Consider the following 23819-nt stretch of genomic DNA (forward strand, 5'->3'; position numbering starts at 1 on the left):
TTTCTCTCTCTCTCTTTCTCTCTCCCTCCCCGTCCCCCAGCCTCCCTCCCTTCCCTTCCCTTCTTTGTTTCTCTCTCTCTTTCTTTCAGCCCAACATTGAAAAAACAAAACAAAACATTGCCTTATTCTTGATGATTCAATAATGGATTTAGGAAAATATTAACTATGTATCCATATCTATGTTATGTACCAGGCTGGGCAAAATGTATAAATTTAGGGGCCAACCAATTGTTTATTATCATGCTGGAGAGAAGGACTTGGGAAAGCATATAACAAACCAAGTAAAATAATAATGGAAAGCAGTTATGTTAAGTGCCAAGTGAATGACATGGACAAAAGGGTTCTTTGGGGGTTCAGACGCAGGCAAGGTCTCTGCTCCTCAAAACTGGGTCTCCTCCTCCCTAGTCACCTCAGTAAATAGGATCACCATCTTACCCAGTCTCTCAAGCCAAAGCTCAGCAGTCATCCATGAATCCTTGTCCCTCACATCCCATAGTCAATCTGTCCCCAAGTTCTGATTCTGTGTCTAAAATGTATTTCAACTTCATTCACTTTTCTCCATCTCTAGCCTAGTCTTAGCTGCCATCATTTCTCACCTAGATGACCACAGTGCCCCTTTAATTTGTTTCCTTTCCTTCACTCTTGCACCACACTCCATTCTCTACAGAAACTTATATGAGATCATGTGTCTCCTCTGCTCAGAATCCTCCAATGACTTCCCATTACAGTTAGAATAAAATTCATACTCCTTACTATGGCTCTTGTCCATACTCCATTGCTATTATCTGGCAACTGTCTACCTCTACAGTCTCATCTCAGATCACTAACGTTTAGCCACACTTGTCTAATTTCAGTTCCTCAAACATACCAAGCTTTGCACTCAATATTTCCACTGCTTGAAACAATTTCCCTGTGTACTTCACATGGCTATCCAATTCTAATCCTTTACCGTATTTCCCTGACAATAAGACCTAGCCAGAAAATAGGCCCTAGCATGATTTTTCAGGATGTTTGTAATATAAGCTCTAACCCAAAAATAAGCCCCAGTTAAGATCATAAGCCAGATGGATGCATTTAGTACAGCCATTGCAACACAAGACAGATGTATTGAATTACAAAATAATAATATTAATATATAATTAAATATAAATAAATAACATTGACATTAATACTTCAAATAAATGATAATATAAATTATAATTAAGTATTTGTAAATACCCAAGTGGTGCCTTTGGATGAGAGGTAAACGCCTACGTAAACAGATAAACTTGAGACTTATTGCCGAATGACCAATCGGAGTACAGACACAACGCACGAATAACATGTGCACATGATAACAAACGGATGCGGTTGTGTCTAATATGAATCTTCATGATTAAATATGTCTTGTATTGTAATGGACGTACTTAATGCACTCGTGTAAAATAAATGTTTTCTGAATTTTGGTGCCTGCAATTTTTCGTCACTTTTGTGTGGACCATCGTTCTTAACTGTCATCACTTTTTTTGCCATTCCTGTCATGTAAGTCTTCAATTAACACTTGATTTAATGGTAGATTTGAAGGTAATGATATTTTGACCCCCAGACAAGCTGAGTGCAAAAACAAAGAGCTATTCCATTGAGTACAAGTAAGGAGTAGTGGAGGACTCCTGAGGCAAAAATCTTACGGCTTTCTGCAAAGAGAAGTTGGATCTCTGAATTTTCCGAAAATGGTGAGCAGAGTAAGATAACCTCAGTCAACAGGTGGACAAGGGAAATGCTAAGAAGCACAAGTGTGGATCAGGTCGGCAACCATTATTTTCTGAGCTGGAAGACATCGTCTATGAATGAATTGCTGACAGGAGAGCAAAGGCTTTGATTGTGCGCAGGGCTGATATTCAAGCATTTGCCCTTGTAATTGCACCACAGTTAGAAATATCCCCAGAAGAATTCAAAGCATCACAATACTGGCTGGATGGCTTCCTTCAGTGATATAAACTGTCTCTAAGATTGACAACACTGTTCAAGCTGGAAGATACTGAAGTTATTAAATGTGCACTTGCATTCAAGTCCTTTGTTGATGGCATCAACATTTCTAAATAGCAACTCTCCAACATGATTGCCATGGATGAAACTGCAGTGTTTATGAGCCAAGGATCTCAAATGACAATTCATAAGAGGGGTGGCTCCTCAATCTACATTCCCTCCGTTGGTTATGAAAGTGCACGTGTTACCTGTATTTTGGCAATTTGTCTGGATGGAAAGAAAGCCCCACATCTAATCATCACTAAGGGCAAGAAAGATAAGGTTGAACGTGTTTCAGGCATTTATGTTCTTGAACCGAAAAAGCTTGGTGCACACAAGCAGTTATAAGTAAGTGGGTTGATTTAATGCTGCCACTTTCCTTGCAAGATGTCCAAAGACGTCTGCTAGTCTTGGATTCAGCCAGCACTCACTGTGCTAAAGACATGAAGAACTTCCTCGCAGAGAGAAGAAAAGATCAAATAATGATTCCCACAGGAATGACTGCCTATCTCCAGACTCTTGATATTGCAATAAACAAGCCATTCAAGGACAATTTGCTCATGGAAATCAATGACTTCATTGAGAATAGAATGGAGAGAAATCAGCATGGAAACTTTGTGAAGCCTAGCATGAAAGAAGTTGTGACTTGGGTGAAGAATTCATGGGATAAAATCACTGACAGTTGTGTGGCCAATGCACTATGAGCAGGCTACACGGACAAGAAGTGTTCATTTAGGGAGAGCTCTATTGCTGGACATGAGAGATTGGGGCCAGTGGTTCTACAGGAAATGGAGTCGCAAGAAATTCAAGCTGGAATTCGGGATTTGGAAAGTTATGATGATGTTCCAGAAGATGACATGACTGTATTTGAATAAATGTAGATTTTCGTACATGAATAAATGAATAAATGTAGATTGTTGCGCATGATAAATGTTGATTATAGTACATGAAAAAATAAGACATCCCCTGAAAATAAGCCCTAATGCGCTTTTTGGAGCAAAAATTAATATAAGACCCGGTCTTATTTTGGGGGAAATATGGTAGTTCTCACTTTAATTGCTTCTTCCCAATGACGTTTTCACTGAAAATTCTTGTAAAATTAGGTCGTATCCATTAATATCTTCATTTCCTTCATATCACCTTACCTAAATGTTTAATTATTTTATTTGTTAGTTTACTTGTTTTTTTTCTATATTTCTCATTAGGATGTAAGTTTTATAACAGCAGGAACCATGTCTATCTTGTTCATTATTGTAACCCTAACCCTACTGAATGAATAAATAAATGAATCATTGTGAGCTGAAGTAGTTAGGGAAGGCTACCTTGGGGAGGAAGAACTTGAAGTGGATTTTGAAAAATGGAAGGATAGGCAGGATTTTCATCATTAAGATGAAGGAAAGAATTCCAGGTAGTAGTAGAAGTTAAGTTGCTGAGGCAAGCATGATTCTGGCACATTTAGGCAACAGTAAAAAATGGAAGCAGCCTGCAGTAGAAGGTACTCATTAGGTGATATAAAGACAATTGGTTTGTTAGTTGGTTGAGGCATAATTATGTTGAATATTGAAGAATACACTATTTTTTCTTTTCAATATGGGCAATAGAAGCCATTAATAAATTTAAAAAGAAAAGAAATTTTGGAACAGGGTCATGATGCAGTGTTTTAAGAAGGCTTACCAAGGGGAAATTAGTATAAAAGTTTACAGAAAGTACTTCTTAAACAGAACAGATTCATCCCACCAGCTAAATGGCTATAGAGGAAAACATATGAACACACATGAGTCAGAAAGGTTTCTTTTGCCTCCTTTTGCCTCCAAGAGCCTATAATTGTCTGAACTATTTATGGAGATGATTGGGGGAAAAAAGATGAAGGGAAAGAAATAGACATAGGTGGACTTTTGATTCCTTTCCTCTCATAAAAAGCTAATGAAGAATTTAACAAATTACATCATAAAAATGGTGGCGTGAGGTGAGCCTCTTGAAATCTCCCCTGGAATTTACAACAAATTGAAAAACTATAATTCCACGAAGGACTCCCTGAGCAGAAGACAGGGAAGACTACGAGGTACACAACTGAAATCTCTAAAGGTGGGCAAATTGAATGAGCAGGTGGGGGAGGGAAGGGAGAAGTACTGAGAGGGGATAAACGGGGGCACAGGACAGAGACCTAGTTTGGTGATCCCAGATTGCTGCATTCCGGCACTACTGCAGCTTCGGGAAATGAAAGAACTCAGACTGCTAGGTCTCCACTTATGGCCCACATGGATGGGGAACAGCATATAACATGGCAGAACCCAACACTCACGGCAGAGACCTCAGAGGAAAGACTGAGGGAAGAAGGCTGAAAACAGTGTCTTAAGCCCTCATTGCTGAGCAGAGAATGGAAGCCTTAGGCGCTGAGCCTAGCTGCACACTCCCTATCCTCCCAGAGCTCTGCCCCCACCTGCTCAGTGCTAGAAGCAGAACAGTAGCAGTGTCAGATCAAAGAACAGAATATTTGCAGTTCTGAGAACTGTGGCCCACAACATGACTCACAGCCCAACTAGTTCCTGCAAAGGGGAGGGAGCCATGGAAACAGGACTGGCTGTGGTGATGGTCCTCACCATTGCTCTGGGCCACCTCTCACAACCCACCCCACCCCTGTCTGCACCTATCTGGGCGGATCCCTGCAAGAGTAAACAGAGCCATTGAAACACACAGGCTCTGAACCTAATGCAGGAAGGGCTTTGGAACTTCAAAAGCTCTCCACATCCCCCCACAAAGTGGCACTCTGTGACTCAGGCAAACTGTTCACAGAGGAGAAACCTGACTTCCAGGGAATCCCCCTATTTTGTGAGAAGCCAGAACAGTGCAGAGAAAGTATCACACTATAGTGAGAGAGAATAAAAGTCTGCAGTCGAAGAGAAACTGAAACATTCTACCAACACCTACAAGCAAACAAAAGAAAGACCTCTTCCTATCAACCTGTTGCAGAACCCACTCCTGTAGAAGCCTAGGAAGAGAAATAATAATTCATTAATTGCCATGAATAACCAAAGTAACAGAATAGCTCAGAAAGAAAATGAAAAGACTCCAGAAAGCGAACTTAAAGACATGAAAATATGTGACTTAAATGACAGAGAATTCAAGACTGCAGGTCTCTCTCTTTTTCTTTTCTGGCTTCACTATGGGAAGATATATAATAATATATTAATAGGAATTTCAATTACATAGATGAGAAATGAAAAGGACCAGTATATACAATAGATCTTTAAAGAAAGTTGATAGAAATATATTGTCCAAAATAAAACTTATGCTGAGCTACACAATTTCCAGGGTATTGGTCACAATAAATTTAGCACTAATTTATTACAGTTGAATAAGTGCATGCAAAAACTGTCATGAACTATACATGTAAAGCACAGAAATACTAATGAAAAGAGGGTTTTATTTACAAACGATTACTACAAATTCAACAGTCACTATAGTTCTGATAAGTTAATTTACTTCTGCTTAAACATGTTATTTAATAGATTTGAGCCATTTATTTTGACTTTAACTAACAGCAGCATTGTGAATTAATTTTCTGTAGTTTTCTTGAGTATAAAATCATCTCAAGTAAAATTTTCATTTATATTCCTGGGTATGTAAAGGGCATGTTAATACACCTAGATTCATGTATGGATTAAGTTTCATTAGATTTCCTTTTCTGAATCACGTTAACAACTATCATCCCTAGATGATAACAAAGGATACTTTATTTTATAGTAGAGACAACTCTTTTAAGTTCTTTACACCAGAATCTAAAATCTAATGGATGCTAACCATTCTCACTATTGCCTTGGGGTTGAACGAGATGACAGGATAAGTAAATATATCATGATCAAGAGTGAGTATAGATTCTGTGGCTTTCTCTTACCCAGTGATAGTCCTACTGTTAGGTAGCAGTTAGAAAATATAGGACAAGATTGCAGTTCTTAAAAATCTCAACAAGATGGAAGAAAACAGAGACAGGCTGTTTAATGAACTCAGAAACATAATCAAAGAACAAAATGAATATTTTACCAAAGAGATTGAAATTTAAAAAAACAAACAAACAAACAAACAAACAAAACAAAACAAAAAGAATTCCTGGAGATTAAGAACTCAATAAGAGAAATGAAGAATGAAATAGCCAGCTTAGATAGTGGACCTGATCAGATGAATAAAAGAATCGTTGACATCAAAGATAGCAATCTGGAAATGACGCAGATGGCAGAAGAGAGAAACTTGAGACTTAAAAGAAATGAAAGTATGGTGATGGAAGGAGAACTGACTCTGGGTGGTGAACACACAATGTAATTTATAGATGATGTGATACAGAATTGCACACCTGAAATCTATGTAATTTTACTAACAATTGTCACCCCAATAAATTAAAAAAAAATAAGAGATTAATTAAAAAAAAAAGAAATGAAAGAACTCTACAAGAACTTACTGACTCCATCAGAAGAGCAATATAACAATAATGGTCATACCAGAAAGAGAAGAACGGAGAAGGGAACAGAGAGTATATTAACACAAATAGTCAATGAGTACTTCCCAAACTTGTGGAAAGAACTGGATCCCCGATTCCAAGAAGCAATGAGAACACCTAATTACCTCAATCCCAACAGGCGTTCTCCAAGGCACATTGTATTGAAGCTGTCAAAAATTAACAACAAAGAAAGAATCCTCAAGGAAGCCAGGGAAAAGAAGACAGTAACCTACAAAGGAAAGCCCATTAGGTTATCATCAGATTTTTCAGCAGAAACTCCACAAGCCAGGAGGGAGTCTAATCAAATATTCAAAGTATTGATAGACAGAAATTTTAAGCCAGGAATAATGTATCCAGCAAAGATATCCTTTAGATATGAAGGAGAAATAGATGTTTCCAGACATAGAGAAGCTGAGGGAATTTTCTACACATGACTTGCACTATAAGAAATACTGAAGGAAGCTATTTGATGTGAAACAAAAAAGCAAAAGAATAGAAAACCATGAGTACTATTCTGAAGAGACAGAAGCAGGAAATGATAACACCTGCATCAAATAGGGCACTATACACTTAAACATAACATACAGGGTAAAAAGGAAAAAGAATAAAAAACAAACAAACAAAACCACTTAAAAAAGGGGAAAAGACAACTCGCTACTGCTGGTCAGAAATCAACACACAGCATAAATAGGGATAATTTATGACAACAAAAACATACAAAGGGAGAGAGTAAATGTCTGAACCAGCCCAAGGGAATGGAGAAAGTAACATACTGAAGAAAATGGAATACTCTAAACATGAAAATTTCTTTTACATAAACTTAATGGTAACCACTCAAAAAAAATCCAGAATTGAATTATATAACATAATAAAAGAAGAAACAGAGGGGAAATCATAGATACCACCACACCAAATTAATAGACAGCAACAAAAAGGCACAGAAACGAGGGAAACACAATCCTATCAGAAAACCACAAAAAGAATGATAGGAAATTCTCATATATCAATAATGATCCTAAATGTGCATGGGCTGAACACACCAATAAATAGTCACAGAGTAGCAGAACGGATCAAAAAATTAAATGCAACCATATGCTCCCGCCAAGAGACACATCTCAGTTATAAGGACAAGCATAGACTCAAAGTGAAAGGACGGAAATTGACACTCCAAGCAAATGGTATTCAGAGAAAAGCAGGTGTAGCTATACTGATGAAAAGCAGGTGTAGCTATAAAAGCAGATGAAACAGACTTCAGGATAAAAAAAATAACAAGAGACAAAGATGGACATTTCATAATGATAAAGGAGCTATACAACAAGAGACGACATAACATTCATCAATATTTATGCCACCAATCAGAGAGCACCGAAATTTACCAAGCAACTACTAACAGAACTAAATGGATAAATTGACCAAAACACAATTATAGTAGGAGACCTAAATATATCATTGACAGATATGAGTAGATCATCCAAACAGAGTATAAATAATGAAATAGCAGACCGAAGTGACACATTAGATAAAATGGACTTAATTGACATTCATAGAGCACTTCACCCTAGAACATCAGACTATACATTCTTTTCTAGTGTACATGGAACATTCTCAAGGATAGACCATATATTGGGACATCAAACAAACCTTGGGAAATTTAAGATTAAAATCATATGAAGCATAGTCTCTGATCACAAGGCTTTGAAATTGTATATCAACTGCAAAAAGAAAGCAGGAAAAAAAACACAAATATGTGGAAATTAAACAACATACTTTTAAAGAACGACAGGGTCAAAGAAGAAATAAGAGAAGAGATCAAAAGATATATACAAAGAAATGACAATGAAAATGCATACTGCCAAAATTTTTAGGATGCAGTTAAAACACTTTTAAGAGGGAAATTTATATGATTACAGGCCTATCTCAAGAAAAAACAAAAATCCCAGATAAATAACCTCATGTTACACCTTAAAGAACTAGGGAAAAAAGAAAAAATGAAACCCAAAGTCAGCAGAAGGAAGAAAATAGTGAAAATCAGAGCAGAACTAAATGAAATGGAAAACAAAAAGACAATAGAAAAAATAATGGAACAAAAAGCTGGTTGTTTGAAAAGATTAATAAAATTGACAAACCCTTGACTAGACACACTAAAATAAAAAGAGAGAAGACACTAACAAACAAAATCAGAAATGAAAGAGGTGAAGTTACCACAGATGTCACAGAAATACAAAGGGTCCTCCAAGAATACTATGAAGGATTATGTGTCACCAAATTCAAAAAGCTAGAAGAAATAGACATGTTCTTAGAAACATATAGCCTTCCTAGGCTGAATCACGAAACACTGGAATATCTAAATAGACCAATAAACCCTAAGGAAATTGAACAGTCATCTGAAACCTTTCCAAAAGCAAAGGTCTAGGACCAAATGGCTTCGCTAGTGAATTCTACCAAACATTCAAAGAAGATCTAATACCCATCCTGCTCAAACTGTTCCAAAAAATTGAAGAAGAGACAATGCTTCTTAACTCATTTTATGAGGCTGATATTACCCTGATACCAAAACCTGGTAAGGATAGCATAAAAAAAGAAAATTACAGACCAATATGTCTGATGAATACAGATGGAAAAATCCTAAACGAAATTCTAGAAAATCGAATGCAACAATACATTAAAAAGATTATACATCGCAACCAAGTGGGGTTCATCCCAGGGGCACAATGATGGTTCAACATACAGAAATCAATCAATGTGATACACCATATAGCCAAAATAAAGGACAAAAATCATGTGATAGATAAAAAAAATATGTTTGACAGGATGCAACATCCATTTATGTTTAAAACACTTAATAAAATAGGTATAGAAGGAAAATAACTTCACATAATGAAGGCTATATATGACAAAATCTCAGCTACTATCATAATTAATGGTAAAAACCTGAAGCTCTTTGCTCTATGTTCAGGAACACGACAGGGCTGTCCCCTATCACCTCTGCTTTTCAACATAGTATTGGAAGTCCTAACCACAGCAATCAGGCAAGAGAAAGACATAAAAGGCATCCAAATTGGGAATGAAGAAGTTAAATTGTTACTTTTTGCAGATGACATCATGCTATAGATAGAAAACCCTAAAGACTCCACCAAAAAGCTATTAGAAACAATAAACAAATACAGTCAAGTTGCTGGCTACAATATCAATGTATAAAAGACCATTGCATTCCTATATACTAACAATGAAATCTCAGAAAAAGAAATTTAAAAAGAAACACAATTCCTTTTGCAATTGCAGCAAAAGAAATAAAATACCTTGGAATAAACTTAACCAAGGCAGTAAAAGACTTGTATACTAAAAACTATAAGACATTTTAAAAAGAAATTGAAGAAGGTACAAAGAAATAGAAAGACATTCCATGTTCATGGATTGGAAAAATCAACATAGTGAAAACGGCAATATTACCCAAAGCAATATACAGATGTAATGCAATCTACATCAAAATACCAATGACAGTTTTTGAAGAAACAGAACAAAAAACTATCAGGTTTGTATGGAACCACAAAAAGAACCCTAATACCCAAAGTAATCATAAGAAAAAGAACAGTGCTGGATGTATCACACTCCCTGATTTCAGCTTGTACTACAGGGCTACAAGAATCAAAACAGTATGATACTGGCAGAAAAACAGATACACAGACTAATGGAATAGAATTGAGAACCCAGAAATAAATCCACATAAATATGGACAGATAATTTTTGACAAAGAAGCCAAAAACAACAATGGAGAAATGACAGTCTCTTCAATAAATGGTGCTGGGAGAATTGGAAAGCCACATGCAAAAGAATGAAATTAGAGTGCTATCTGTCACCATGTACCAAAATTAACTCAAAATAGATCTAAGACCTGAACATAAGACCTGAAACAATAAATTTCATAGAAGATAACATAGGTACTAAACTTGTGGACCTTGGTTTCAAAGAGCATTTTATTAATTTGATCCCAGAGGCAAGGGAATTGAAAGCTAAAATAAATGAATGGAACTATATCAAACGAAAAAGCTTCTGCATAGCAAAAGAAACCATCGACAAAATAAAGAGGAAACCAACCAAATGGGAGAAGATTTTTGGAAAAAATGCCTGCGATAAGGGGCTAATATCCAAAATATATAAGGAACTCATACAACTCAACAAAAACAAAAAAAACAAACCATCCAATTAAAAAGTGGGCAGAGGACCTGAAGACACATTTCTACAAAGAAGACATACAAATAGCCAATAGACATATGAAAAAATATTCAACATCACTAATCATCAGAGAAATGCAAATCAAAGCCACAATGAGGTATCACTTCACACCAATTAGAATGGCTATCATCAACAATACAAATAATAACAAGTGTTGGAGAGGCCGTGGAGAAAAAGGGACCCTCATACACTCTTGGCGGGAATGCAGATTGGTGCAGCCACTATGGAAGGCAGTGTGGAAGTTCCTCAAAAAATTAAGAATAGAATTACCATCTGACCTAACAATTCCTGTCCTGAGTATCTACCTGAAAAATCTGAAAGCATTTATCTCTAAAGATATGTGTGCCTCGATGTTCATTGCAGATTTATTTATGGTGGCCAAGACATGAAAACAACTAAAATGTCCTTTGATAGATTATTGGAAAAGATGTTGTGGTATATATACACAATGGAGTACTATTCTGCCATAAGAAAAGATGAAATAGTACTACTTACAACGTTATGGATGGATCTTGAGATTATTATGCTGAGTGAAATTAGTCAGACAGTAGAAGTCCAGAACCATATGATTTCACTGATACATGGTATATAAAACTGAAAACAACAAAAGAACAAGACCAACAAATGAAGAAACAAAAACTCACAGACACAAACAATTTAGTGGTAGAGGGTAAGAGGGGAGGGGGGTGGTAGATAAGGGTAAAAGCGATCAAACGTATGGTGATGGAAGAAGAACTGACTCTGGGTGGTGGACACACAATGTGATATATAGATGATGTAATACAGAATTGTACACCTGAAATCTATGTAACTTTAATAACAATTGTCACCCCAGTAAACTTTAATTAAAAAAAGAAAGCTGATGAACAAAGAAGGATTATGGGAGATGTGGAAAATATACATTAACTTAATCTCCTGATTTGGAATAAATGGGAGGTTACAGTATTAGTAGAACTTATATTTAGTTTCTAAAAGTTTCAGGAGAGAAGCTACCTGATTTACAAACTTTAGTTGTGAAAATTTGATTGTTATGCACTAGATTACAGTGTATGCAGTGCATGGAAATAGGCTAATTCAGCCGTAGTGTTCGAAAGAAATGAAATGCATTAAAATTTAACAAATTATGAATTAGAATGTTCAAACTCTTTGGTTGCCCTAGTCAAGCAAGGCTTTGCAGGAACAGCCAGCACTCCTTCCTGATTCTGCCCTTTTTTTCATGTTCTTTTCTCTTCACGAAACCCCTTCCCCCTTTTCTCTTGTCATCCACAACTGACATATCCTTCAAACTCCTCCACCCAGCCTTCTCTGAAATCTCTACTTTTCTGGAGAATTTTCACAATTCTTACAGTAGGCATAGTCTTCCGTGCAACACTCAATTTGGTATTTTTTTGTGTTGTTCATGAATTGTTTCATAAATATCCTTTTCTGTCTATCATCATTGGAACCGTATTATATAAGCATGTATCACAAGATTTGAATATACAATTGGGGGTTGATAACAGCATACAGAATTGGTTGACTAACGGATAATTTATAAGTGAGGATTAATAGCAACATACAAAGTGTCCTGTACCAATATACTATCTCAAAAAAAAAAAAAGTCATAGACTATTACATTGAGAAGGGACATACCTTTGGTGAGGAGACCAAGGCCAAGACAGCTTCAACGAGTTGGTCAAAGTCTGAGAGCTAGGTAGTGGCAGAACTTGGACTATAACTCTAGTCTCCTGCTTTAGGTTCATGAAATTTGATAATATTTTGAAGATGAACACCATAGGAAAATAAATATAGGCCTTAGTATTTCCTGGCAGGGTTTGATGACATATCAAAATGAAAATGAAGTGAAAAGTACTCTGGGTTCCCCAAAACAAAATGGCTCTTCAAGTTAAGTTACCTAGAAGGACATTTTTTCCGGGGACCCCCACAGGCAGCTGGCCTCCCATTTGCTCCTTCCTTCTCTGAGGCCTAAAACCTTGAGTTAGAGAGAACCATTCTCAGCCTATAACCAGGGTTACAGGCAAACCAGTAAGGCAAGATTGTCTTTTGGAATCTCATGGTGATAGGATCCCCTGGTTTTACTGAGGAGCCCCTCAAAGATAACTGAGCTTTAGAAGAGTCTATTTAGCTGAATTCTGATGTGTATACCTAATTTGATACTGTTTAAATCAGACACTAAATTTCTGAGACTGTTTCAATATAATGTATCCTCAATATATTATCTCACTATTAGAAAAAACATTCATCCCTAAAGCCCCATTTAGCCAGACTCCACTCATTATTTCCATCAGATAATTAATTGTTGAGGATCTATAATCTGAAAACCTCATGTGATCTGGTGGAACAAGTCTTAGAAGCAGGAGACACTGACACTAGTCCCAGATCTGTGGTTAAACTGCTGTGTGAAAAAGAACTTTTCCTCTTTTGGTTCCAGTTTTTTTATCTATGAAATGGGGATAATCAGTCTCTGACAGAATTAATTCTCCACAACTTTACAGCTTAGGCCTCTCCCTCTAGTTTAGATTATGCTGCTTTTCACATTGTATATTTTAGACCAGATAAATTATTTCGGCAGGTGCTGTTTTTCAACAACAGTGACTCATCCAGGAATGTATCCTAGACCAATTTTTAGAGTTGGGAGTAAGAGGACATGTAAAGTTTGAAAACCTAGATTCTAAAATTACCACTGCTACAATTTTTTGGTCTTAGTCTTCAATTCATTTTAAATGTTAAATACAATTTAAAGGAGTATTAAATTGTACTTATTGGAAGAGAAGAGAACAAACATGAGTTGAGGAAGGTTAAACACAACTGCTAAATGAATATTCAAAGAGGAGGGCAGATGCCTCTTCTTACCTCTTTCTGTGTCATAGAGGTACACAAACTTCTCCCACTTGTAGTGACCCAGAAGACTCAGAATAGCACCCTTCAAGGCTGGGCGCATCTGGATGACAAACTGCACATCTGCATCAGTGGGGAAGCTGGGTGTGACAAAGGAGGTGTGCAGGGCCCCACAGAAGGAGGTCAGAGTGTTCATTGACATCTGGTCATAGAATCCAAAGATGGCATACACCCCTCTCGAGAACTGGGAACAGACTGCAATGAGAAAAATAAAAATAAATTTCAATAGCCCTATGGTCCCTTACTGTAGCTTATAGGGTTGGAAATACAATAGTTAGGCTTTGTCTCTAAATGACATACCTCAAAAGAAAACTAAGACCTCTGAAATCCCTAGAAGCCCTTGAAAGCCTGGTTGCCCAGTGGAAGTGTAAGGAAGGAAAGAATTTATTTGATACAGTTGCATATTCTCTATATCTACCATGGGCAGGAAACTAAGAAAATGTGCGAAGGAAAGAGGTGAATGTTGTCTTACCCTTTTTCAGTAACCCTCCCAACTCACATCCAGGGCACTCGGTGCTCTCATCCTGCCACCAGATCTGCCCAGGAGCCTCATAGTGTATCCACGACCCCATCGAGGTACAACTGTCTTGTGTCTTACCCCTTCATTGTGTTTTCTACTAGGTGACAAGAATGACTGATGATTTATTCAGACAAACTGCTAATGTGTCTGCTGGGAAATGTGTTATTCCTCATATGTTACATAATGCTTTAAGCATAGTTATGTTATGACTAAGACCCTTAATGTAGGCTACTAATAAAGGGGATTTCCAATTCTGGGCAGGCCATTAGGAAGACTGGTCTGTCAGTGCCCAGTGTGTCAAGTGGGGTAAGTAGGCCTATTCTGCCTATGTGTAACTGACAAAGTTTTATCTTGATTCTTTTGGAGTTATCTTCCAGATGATTAGCCCACACATAGAACTTTCATGTCCTCATCATAATTGTGGTCAGCTTCATTTCTTTCTTTTTTAATTAAAATTTATTGGGGTGACAATGGTTAATAAAAGTACATAGGTTTCAAGAGTACAATTCTGTAATACATCATCTATATATCCCGTTGTTTGTTCACCACCCAGAGTTAGTTCTCCTTCCATCACGATATATTTGATCCCCCTTACCCTCATCTCCCACCCCCCACCCCCCTTACCCTCTGGTAATCACTAAACTATGGTCTGTGTCTATGAGTTTTTGTTTCTTTATTTGTTTGTCTTGTTCCTTTGTTGCTTTCAGTTTTATATCCCACATATCAATGAAGTAATATGGTTCCTGACTTTTTCTGTCTGACTTGTTTCACTTAGCATAATAATCTCAAGATCCATGTTGTTGCAAGTGGCACTATTTCATCTTTTCTTATGGCAGAGTAGTATTCCACTGTGTTTATATACCACATCTTCTTTATCTAATCATCTATCAAATGACACTTTGGTTGTGTCCATGTCTTGGCCACCATAAATAAAACAGCAATGAACATCTTAGATATATGTGTTCCAATGCTTCATTTCAAAGTAGGCCACACCACCACCTCTTCCCTCTTCTGGCCCAGATGAGCTTAAAAATGTGAACCAATTTCAATATTAGCTTAGGTAGAACAAAATTAGCAAAGCAAATCAACTGCAACAACCATGTGTGGTGTATTCCCAAACCAATTGGAAATGATCTTTAGATTATCTACATTACTGCTTCCTTTTAGACATGTGAAGCGAAAGAACAGGCAGCTGATAACATGGTGTGATTTAAGGGGTCATGCATGATCTCCCTTATCTGCTAGGAAGCCTCTACTAGGTTTAGGGTATTGAAAAAAAGTCTGTGGCTTGGGAGGGGGATTAAATGGAATCCTTTTTTAGCCATTAGCATGTTAAGATGAATTGATATGTCTGATTAGATTTCAGGATGAGTGGTAAAGCAGGTGTGCAAGATATGAGGGGGATGGGAGGGTCAGAAGAGAGAATGTAAAGGGTCTGGAGTCCTCCCTGAGAGGAGAAAGAGTGAAGGCACCAAAAAGAAGGAAAACATGGAAAGTAGAACAAAATCAAGTGGAAAACCAATTGAATTAATTTCTTGACTGCTTTGTAAGGATCAGAGAGTTCTCAGTATTTGTGGTATCTTTTTTTACATACATTCTGTTTAAACCTATATTGATTAAGGATGCTGTCTTTTATCAGCCAAACTCATTAGTTATTGGCTTGAGGGTAACATTTTAAAGCTGATTATCAGTCACTCAGGAATCTCCATCAGGGAAAATACTAGACTCCAACTTGAGGAAATCTAAGTGACCATCAAACCCATGCACAAGAAAGTCTATATTAAAAGGAGAAAGCCAACTAAAGAATGAATCTGGAGCACTTCATGACAGGGTGCCAAAGGGAGTATTCGGAAATGAAAAGGAAGTAGCTAGTTGCCATATTGCCTTGGTCATCACCAAGGAAAACACTAAGGAAAGTCCCATCCCCAAATTCATCCTGTAAATGGAGGGTTTTGCAGTGTGAGGTCAAATCTTGGCTGGTGCGCATAATGTTTTGTATAAAATTGATAATCATAACAGCTGTTGAATGCTTGGTAGGTAACAGGCACTTTGCTAAGTACTATACAAATATTATCTCATTTAATATTCCCAACAACCTCATGAGGTACTGCTATTATTTCTATTTAACTGATAAGAATTCTGAGCCAAAAAAAAATGTTCTATCTCTTGAGTGGAGGAGCCAAGATTTGAATCTGAGTCTGTCTGACTCCAAAACTCACACTCCCTGGGTCCCAAAACCAACAATGACATTAAAGTGTAATTATTGGCCCAAATGAGGTAGGGTTTTCAAGTTTAGCAAATAAAAATATAGAATGTCAAATTAAATTTGAACTTTAGATAAATAATTTTAATATAAGTATGACTCAAGTTAATAGATACACTAAAAATTATTTGTTGTTTATTTGAAATTCAAATTTAACTCAGGATTCTGAATTTTATCTGACAACTAGAAAGAACTTATCTAGAAAGAACCTATTGTTGTCAATGGTCATGGGGCTGGAAAACTGGAATAACCAATCATGGCTCCTTCCCCAATATGATGCAGGAGGTAGCCACTAATTCTTAGATCCATACCAACTAGAATGCAAGGACCAAGAGAAAAATGAGGATTCATGAACCCCATACAAAAATAGCGTCATAGGGGAAATGCAACGTTTTCAACAAGGAAAACCCTAACCTGACTAAATTGTGGACAATAATTGAGGGGGAAATAAACTTGGAGAGAGGCAAACTTATAGCTATGATCAATTTAGAATTTCAAAAAGCCCTTAATACATTGGAAGGAAACAAACAAACAAACAAAAGTGTGTCATAGTAGTAAGATTCTAGTTAATAAAAAAAATATAGTATTGCTCTTATAATCATTGTTTTTGAATCCCAGGGGGGCAGAATTAGTTAATTGTTACTAGTACATATATGAATGTTTCACATTTTATTTATTGCATTCATTTATCTATTTATTTAAAATGCAATTAACACCCATAAAACCATCACCCAACCCAAGAACTGTATCATTACTGATAACTTATTTTTACCTATGTCTTCCTCCTCTATTCTATCTCCTTATTTTGACCTCTCCCTCCTTCTGAGGTAACTGCTATCCTGAATTTTGCATTTATCATTACCTTGGACTTTTAAAAATATACAAACACACATATAAACAATATAATGTTATTTTTGCTTATTTTAAAACTTTATAAGAAGGGACTCATATTATATATGTGAAACCCAGACTCCTGGAAGGAGCACACAGTGAAATCTTAAAACCTATGGATGATGACAAGCAAAATGAGACAAAGGGAGACCTTATAAAAATGTGTGACTGAGCAGGTGTGACGGTACCCAGTGAAAATGAAAAACATTCTGAACTAAGTTTACAGCTTTGGTTTTGGCTCAGGCAAGGTGTTTAAAAGTATTATAGATCAGCAGCAACCCTAAGGGAACACTAGGCTACTGTATTCTAACAGGCAGACATACGGTGACGGACATCAACAAAAAGAGTGTTAGGAGAAAATCAGTAAATGTTATATTTCTTTTTTTTTTCTTTTTTTTAAATTTATTTCCTTCATATAAAACAGATGTGCAGCTGTCCGGCAAATACTATTGTGCATAGTTACTCTTGCTGTAACACAACATATACAAGGAATGTTAGTCAAAGGCCCATTGGAGAAGACAAGTGCCATATAAGGACAGGGTTAATAGTCTCTGAGAGAAACTGGGGCATAGGAGGTCTGTGCATGGCCTCTCACAGTGGAACCCTCAGCCCATTTCTGGCTACAGGAAGTAAGGCTGACCTTACTGAACATTACTGACCTTACTGACCTTACTGAACATTAAGCTGACCCAAAGGACAATGTCTGTGTTTTTGGATTCTTAGAATGTTTGAACTAGAAGGAACTTAAAGACTTTTTTTCAGTTGTTTTCCAAACATAGTTTTTAGTGCAAAATTATTTCTTCAAATGAAATTTTATATGGAAATGTTCAATATCTAAGAGATAAAGTGGAGCTCTTCTGATTCAGCAAAGTTCCACTGATACCTTCCTATCATAAAGAAACTGTGACACAAAGAGAGGACGTGTCTTGCACAAGGTCACACAATGAATTTTGAACCAGTCAATTAGAAATGCTTTATCAGCATCTGTACAGCATACCTACTCCAGAGCTATCTAGGACAGCATGGGTCAGGATTTGCTTGGCATGAAAGTGACTTACCCTCAATGGCTAGTTCTCAGCATAGATGGATCCACCAAGGGTTTCCCATAACTCATCTGATGGCTGCTTCTTTCACTTTCCCCAGCCCCAAATATCAACAATGACATTAGGTGGCAGATTGGTGATTCTTTGGGGGAAATATCTGTTACCTTTATCTGAATCTTTAATGAACCATATCCATTTCTTTATCTCAGAAGACAAGTCTGTGGTAAAATGATGCTGGAAGAAATAGTTATCTTGGCAATCTTATGAAACCTTGAAGTGCAGTTCATGGCTCTGCCAATCTTAAGCTACATGACTTTGTGCAAGTTCTGGAGTTAGACTGTATAGGTTGAAGTCCTGAATCCATCACTTATAAGGCAAGTTACTTATTATATCTTTGCTTCTGACCTAGTTTCCTCATCTGTCAAATTGGGATAATAGTTCCTGTTTCAGCATTGTTTGTGAAAGTAAAAATGAGTTCATTCATGGGAAACATCTATAACAGTGCCTGGCACATAACAGATAATTAATGCTAGGGATTGATTCACACAACAAATATCTAATGACCATCATTTATTCACACAACAAATATCTATTGACCATCTACTATGTGCAAGGCACTCTCATAGGTATTGGGAGATACAGGAGATAAAAAAAAATCCTATCCTGTGCGATGTCAGGGGGATGGTGGATGGGAGGAGGGAGTTTCACACAGTGTGAGGGATATAAATGATAAACGTCTAAGTATTACTTTGTCTTGTGCACCTGAAACTAATAAAAAATTTAAGAAAAATAAAAATATATATGCAAAAGTTAAAAAAAATAAGTTTAAAAAAATTTGCCATTCTACCTAAATCTATGGTTTTAGAAGGCCTTGTGGTAACCACTATTAAGTTGGAAGAGAAAGGCATGACAGCAAGGAATCAAGGAAATAACAGAATGGAAAATTATCTGTCAAAAAAATAACACGGGACCGGCTGGATGGCTCAGTTGGTTAGAATGTGAACTCTGAACAACAGGGTTGCCGGTTCGATTCCCACATGGGCCAGTGAGCTGCGCCCTCCACAACTAGATAGAAGACAATGAGCTGGCGTTGAGCTTCCGGAGGGGCAGCGGAAGGCTCAGTTGGTTAGACCACGAGCTCTGAACAGCAAGGTTGCCGGTTCAATTCCCACATGGGATGGTGGGCTGCTGCGCCCCTGCAACTAAAGATTGAAAATGGCGACTGGACTTGGAGCTGAGCTGCACCCTCCACAACTAGATTGAAGGACAACGACTTGGAGCTGATGGGCCCTGGAGAAACACACTGTTCCTCAATATTGCCCAATAAAATTTTTAAAAAAATCCTATCCTCTTGGAAATTATACACTATTAATAGTTAAGGAAAAAGACAATAATAAATGAGATAAATAAAATATAAAATATGTTGGAGACATCACAGAAATGGTGGCGTGAGGAGTGCTTCTCGAAATCTCCCCTGGAAGTTACAACAAATTCAGCGGCTATAGTTCAACAAAAGATTCCCTGCACAGCACACAGACAAGTTTGAGAGACCCACACATCGAATCACCTGAAGGTGGGCAAATTGGGCAAGTGGGGGAGATGGGACGTGGGAAGTGCAGAGATGTGGGCTGAGGGCCCACATGATGCAGACCGGAACTTACTACACTCTGGGGCTCACTGAAATCATAGGAGAGGGAAAATTTCAGGCTGCATGCACATCCCCTGTGGCCCACAGTACTGTCTGAGGGATCAGCACATAATATGGCTGAACCCAGCACTCACAGCAGAGACCTTGGAAGAAAGACCAAATACAGAAGGGTGGAAATGGTGGTTTAAGCCCTCACTGCAAGGTAGAAAACAGAAAACAAAGACACGGAGTCAAGCTGCCACCCCACACCCACCTGCCCAGAGCTCACTCCACACGCACACTCCCAGTGTTAGAAGTGGGTTCCAGAACAAACGGTAGCAGTGTCAGATTAAAGAACAGAATATCTACAGCCCTGAGAATTGCAGCAAAAGTCCAGCAGCCACAGACTCATATTGCAACTAATTCTGGTGAAAGGGAAGGGACTCTAGGGGCAAGAAAAATGTGGGCTGGTTGTTGCCATTGCTAAGAGCCACAAACACACCAGCCACCTCTCACAGCCCACATTGCCCTCACATTTATGGGCAGATACCTGCAAGGGCAACCCGAGCCACTGAGACAAAGAGGCTCTGTATTGGGCAGCACTGAGATTTCAGAAGGTCAGAACTCTATCAACCACTACATCCTCCCGTGAAGGCAAGTAGACTAAGACCGAGGCAATCTGATCATAGAGGAGAAGCTCAACTTCCAGGGAACCCACCATCACATGAGAAGCCAGAAAAATGCAAGAGAAAATATAATGCTACAGCATGAGAGAAAATAAAAGGCTGCAGCAAGAAAGAAAATAAAACATTCTACCTAGACCACTGGTAAGCAAAAGAAAGACTTCTTCATATCAACCTGCTGCAGAAGCCACTACTGTAAGTGCCCAGGAAGATAAATAATTTATTAATCAACAAGAATAACCAAGGTAACAAGGCAACACAGAAAGAAAATAAAAACTCCACAGAAAACAATGTTAAAGATATTGAAATATCTTTAAGACTTAAATGACAGAGAAATCAAGATTGCAGTTCTGAAAAAAGTCAACAAATTCCAAGAAAACATGCATGGGCAGTTTAATAAACTCAGAAACACAATCAAAGAACAAAATGAACATTTCACCAAAGGTATTGAAATTTTTAAAAAAGAACAAAGTAGAAATTCTGGAGATTAAGAACTCAATAGAAGAAATGAAGAATGAAATAGCCATCTTAGGTAATAGAGCTGACCAGATGGAGGAAATAATCAGGGACATCCAAGATAGAAATCTGGAAATGGTACAGATGGAAGAAGAGAGAGACTTGAGATTTAACAGAAATGAAAGAACTTTACAAGAACTTTCTGACTCCATCACAAAGACAAACATAAGAATAATGGGCATACCAGAGGAGAAAAAAGGGAGAAAGGCACGCAGAGTATATACAAACAAGTAATTGACAAGTACTTCCCAAACCTGTGGAAAGAACTGGATCAAAGAATCCAAGAAGCAAATAGAAAAACTAATTACCTCAATCACAACAGCCACATTGTATTGAACCTGTCAAAAGTTAATGACAAAGAAAGAATTCCTAAGACAGGCAGGGAAAAGAAGATGGTAACGTACAAAGGAAAACCCATTAGATTATCATCAGATTTTTTAGCAGAAACACCACAAACCAGGAGGGAGTGGAATCAAATATTCAAACTACTGAAGAAGAGAAATTATGAGGCAAGAATAAAATATTCAGCAAAGACAAACTTTAGATATGCAGGAGGAATAAAGACCTTACCACATATACAGAAGTTGAGGGAATTTTCTCACACACGACCTGCATTATAAGAAATACTGAAAAATGCTACTCAACCTGAAACAAAAAATCAAAAGAATACAAAATTAGGAGCAGTATTACAACACACAGAAGCAACCACTACACACAATACGGCACTATACACTTAAACACAGTATAAAGGAAAAAGAAGAAGAAGAAAAAAAAAAAAAACATTAAAATAAAGGAGAAGAAGAGAAAGACAACTTGCTATTGCAACTCAGAAATCAACTCACAGCATAAGTACACATAACATGTGAGAACAAAACGTTAAAAGGAGAGTACAGTTCAGAACATGCAAAGGGGAATGGAGATAGAAAGCCTGCTGAAGAAAAAGGACTACTCTGTATATGAAACTTTCCATTACATAAACTTAATGATAACCACTCAAAAATAAAAATAGAACTAAAATATATAACATGAAAAAGAAGAAACAGGTCATCAAAATGGGGGCATGACGTGAGCCTCTGTAAATCTCCCCTGAAATTTACAACAAATGGAACAACTATAACTCCACAAAGCTCTCCCTGCACAGCAGACAGGCAAGAGGTAGAGGCCCACTACTGAATTCACCTAAAGGTGGGCGAATCACCCAAGCGGGGATGGAGGGAAGGGAGAAGTGTGGAGATGGAGCCGCACAGGCACAGGAAGCAGACGCAGCTCCGTGCTCAGAGCTCGCTGCATCCCGGAGCTACTGCAGTTGCGGGAGAGGGAAGAACTCGGACTCCTAGGGCTCCGCTTATGGCCCACAGGGCTGAGGAGACAGCATATAACACAGCTGAACCCAATGCTCACAGCAGAGACCTTGGAGAAAAGACTGAGGGAAGAAGGCTGAAAATGGTTTAAGTCCTCACTGCTGAGCAGAGAACAAAGCCTTAGGCACTGAGACTAGCCGCCCTCTCCCACCCACCCAGAGCTCACTCCACCCCCACCTGCACAGTGCTAGAAGCAGAACAGTAGCAGTGTCAGATCAAAAGAACAGAATATTTGCAGTTTTGAGAACTGTGGTCTGAAGACACAGATTCATAGCCCATCTAGTTCCGGGAAAGGGGAAGGAGCTGTGGAAGCAGGACTGCCTGTGGTGGTGGTTGCCGCCATTGCTCTGGACCACTTCTCACAACTCACCCCACTCCTGGCCTCACCTATCTGGGCAGATCCATGCAGGAGTAAACTGAACTACTGAAACACACGGGCTCTGAATCTGGTGCAGGAAGAGCTTTGGAACTTCAAAAGCTCTCCACATACCCACATGGACACTGCGCCATGTGACCCACGTGAACTACTAACAGAGGAGAAGCCCATCTCCCAGAGAATTTCCCCATTGTGTGAGAAGCTGGAATAGTGCAGAGAAAACAAAGCATTATCATGTGAGAGAGAAAAAAAAAGGCTGCAAGCGGAGAGAAAATAAAACATTCTACCAACAAGTACTGGGAAACAAAAGAAAGACCTCTTCCTATCAACCTGTTTGCAGAAGCTACTCCTGTAGATGTCTAGGAAGAGAAATGATAAATCAGTAATTGACATGAATAACCAAGGCAACAAGATAGCTCAGAAACAAAGTGAAAAGTCTCCAGAAAAGGAACTTACAGATATGGAAATATGTGACTTAAACGACAGAGAAATCAAGATTGTAGTTCCGAAAAAACTCAACGGGATGCAAGAAAACACAGAAAGGCAGTTTAATGAACTCAGAAAAACAATCAAAGAACAAAATGAATATTTTACGAAAGAGATTGAAATTTTAAAAAAGAACCAAACAGAATTTCTGGAGATTAAGAACTCAATAGACAAAATTAAGAATGAAATAGCCAGCTTAGGTAGTAGAGTTGACCAGATGGAGGAAAGAATCACAGACATCGAAGATAGAAACCAGGAAATTACACAGATGGAAGGAGAAAGAGACTTGAGACTTCAAAGAAATAAAAGAACTATACAAGAACATTCTGACTCCAACAGAAAGAGGAATATAAGAATAATGGGCAAACCGGAAGAACAAACAGAGAAGGGAACAGAGAATATATTCAAACAAATTGTTGATGAGAA

General features: G+C 37.8%; 1 protein-coding gene across 10 annotated transcripts in view; it reads right to left on the reverse strand.

Moving 5' to 3' along the window:
- Window positions 1-23819, reverse strand: part of GRIA3 (glutamate ionotropic receptor AMPA type subunit 3) — a 555596-nt gene that overhangs the window by 423125 nt on the left and 108652 nt on the right. For all 10 annotated transcript variants that reach the window (XR_004423667.1, XM_033112237.1, XM_033112265.1 and 7 more), the window contains one exon: window positions 13583-13822. Coding sequence is in view for 9 of the 10 variants with exons in the window: in XM_033112237.1 (XP_032968128.1) it covers window positions 13583-13822 (240 nt within the window). In the remaining variant the exon portion in view is untranslated. The remainder of the gene's footprint in view (window positions 1-13582; window positions 13823-23819) is intronic.

This window comes from Rhinolophus ferrumequinum, chromosome X, assembly GCF_004115265.2.
Source record: "Rhinolophus ferrumequinum isolate MPI-CBG mRhiFer1 chromosome X, mRhiFer1_v1.p, whole genome shotgun sequence".
NCBI classification, from domain to species: domain Eukaryota; kingdom Metazoa; phylum Chordata; class Mammalia; order Chiroptera; family Rhinolophidae; genus Rhinolophus; species Rhinolophus ferrumequinum.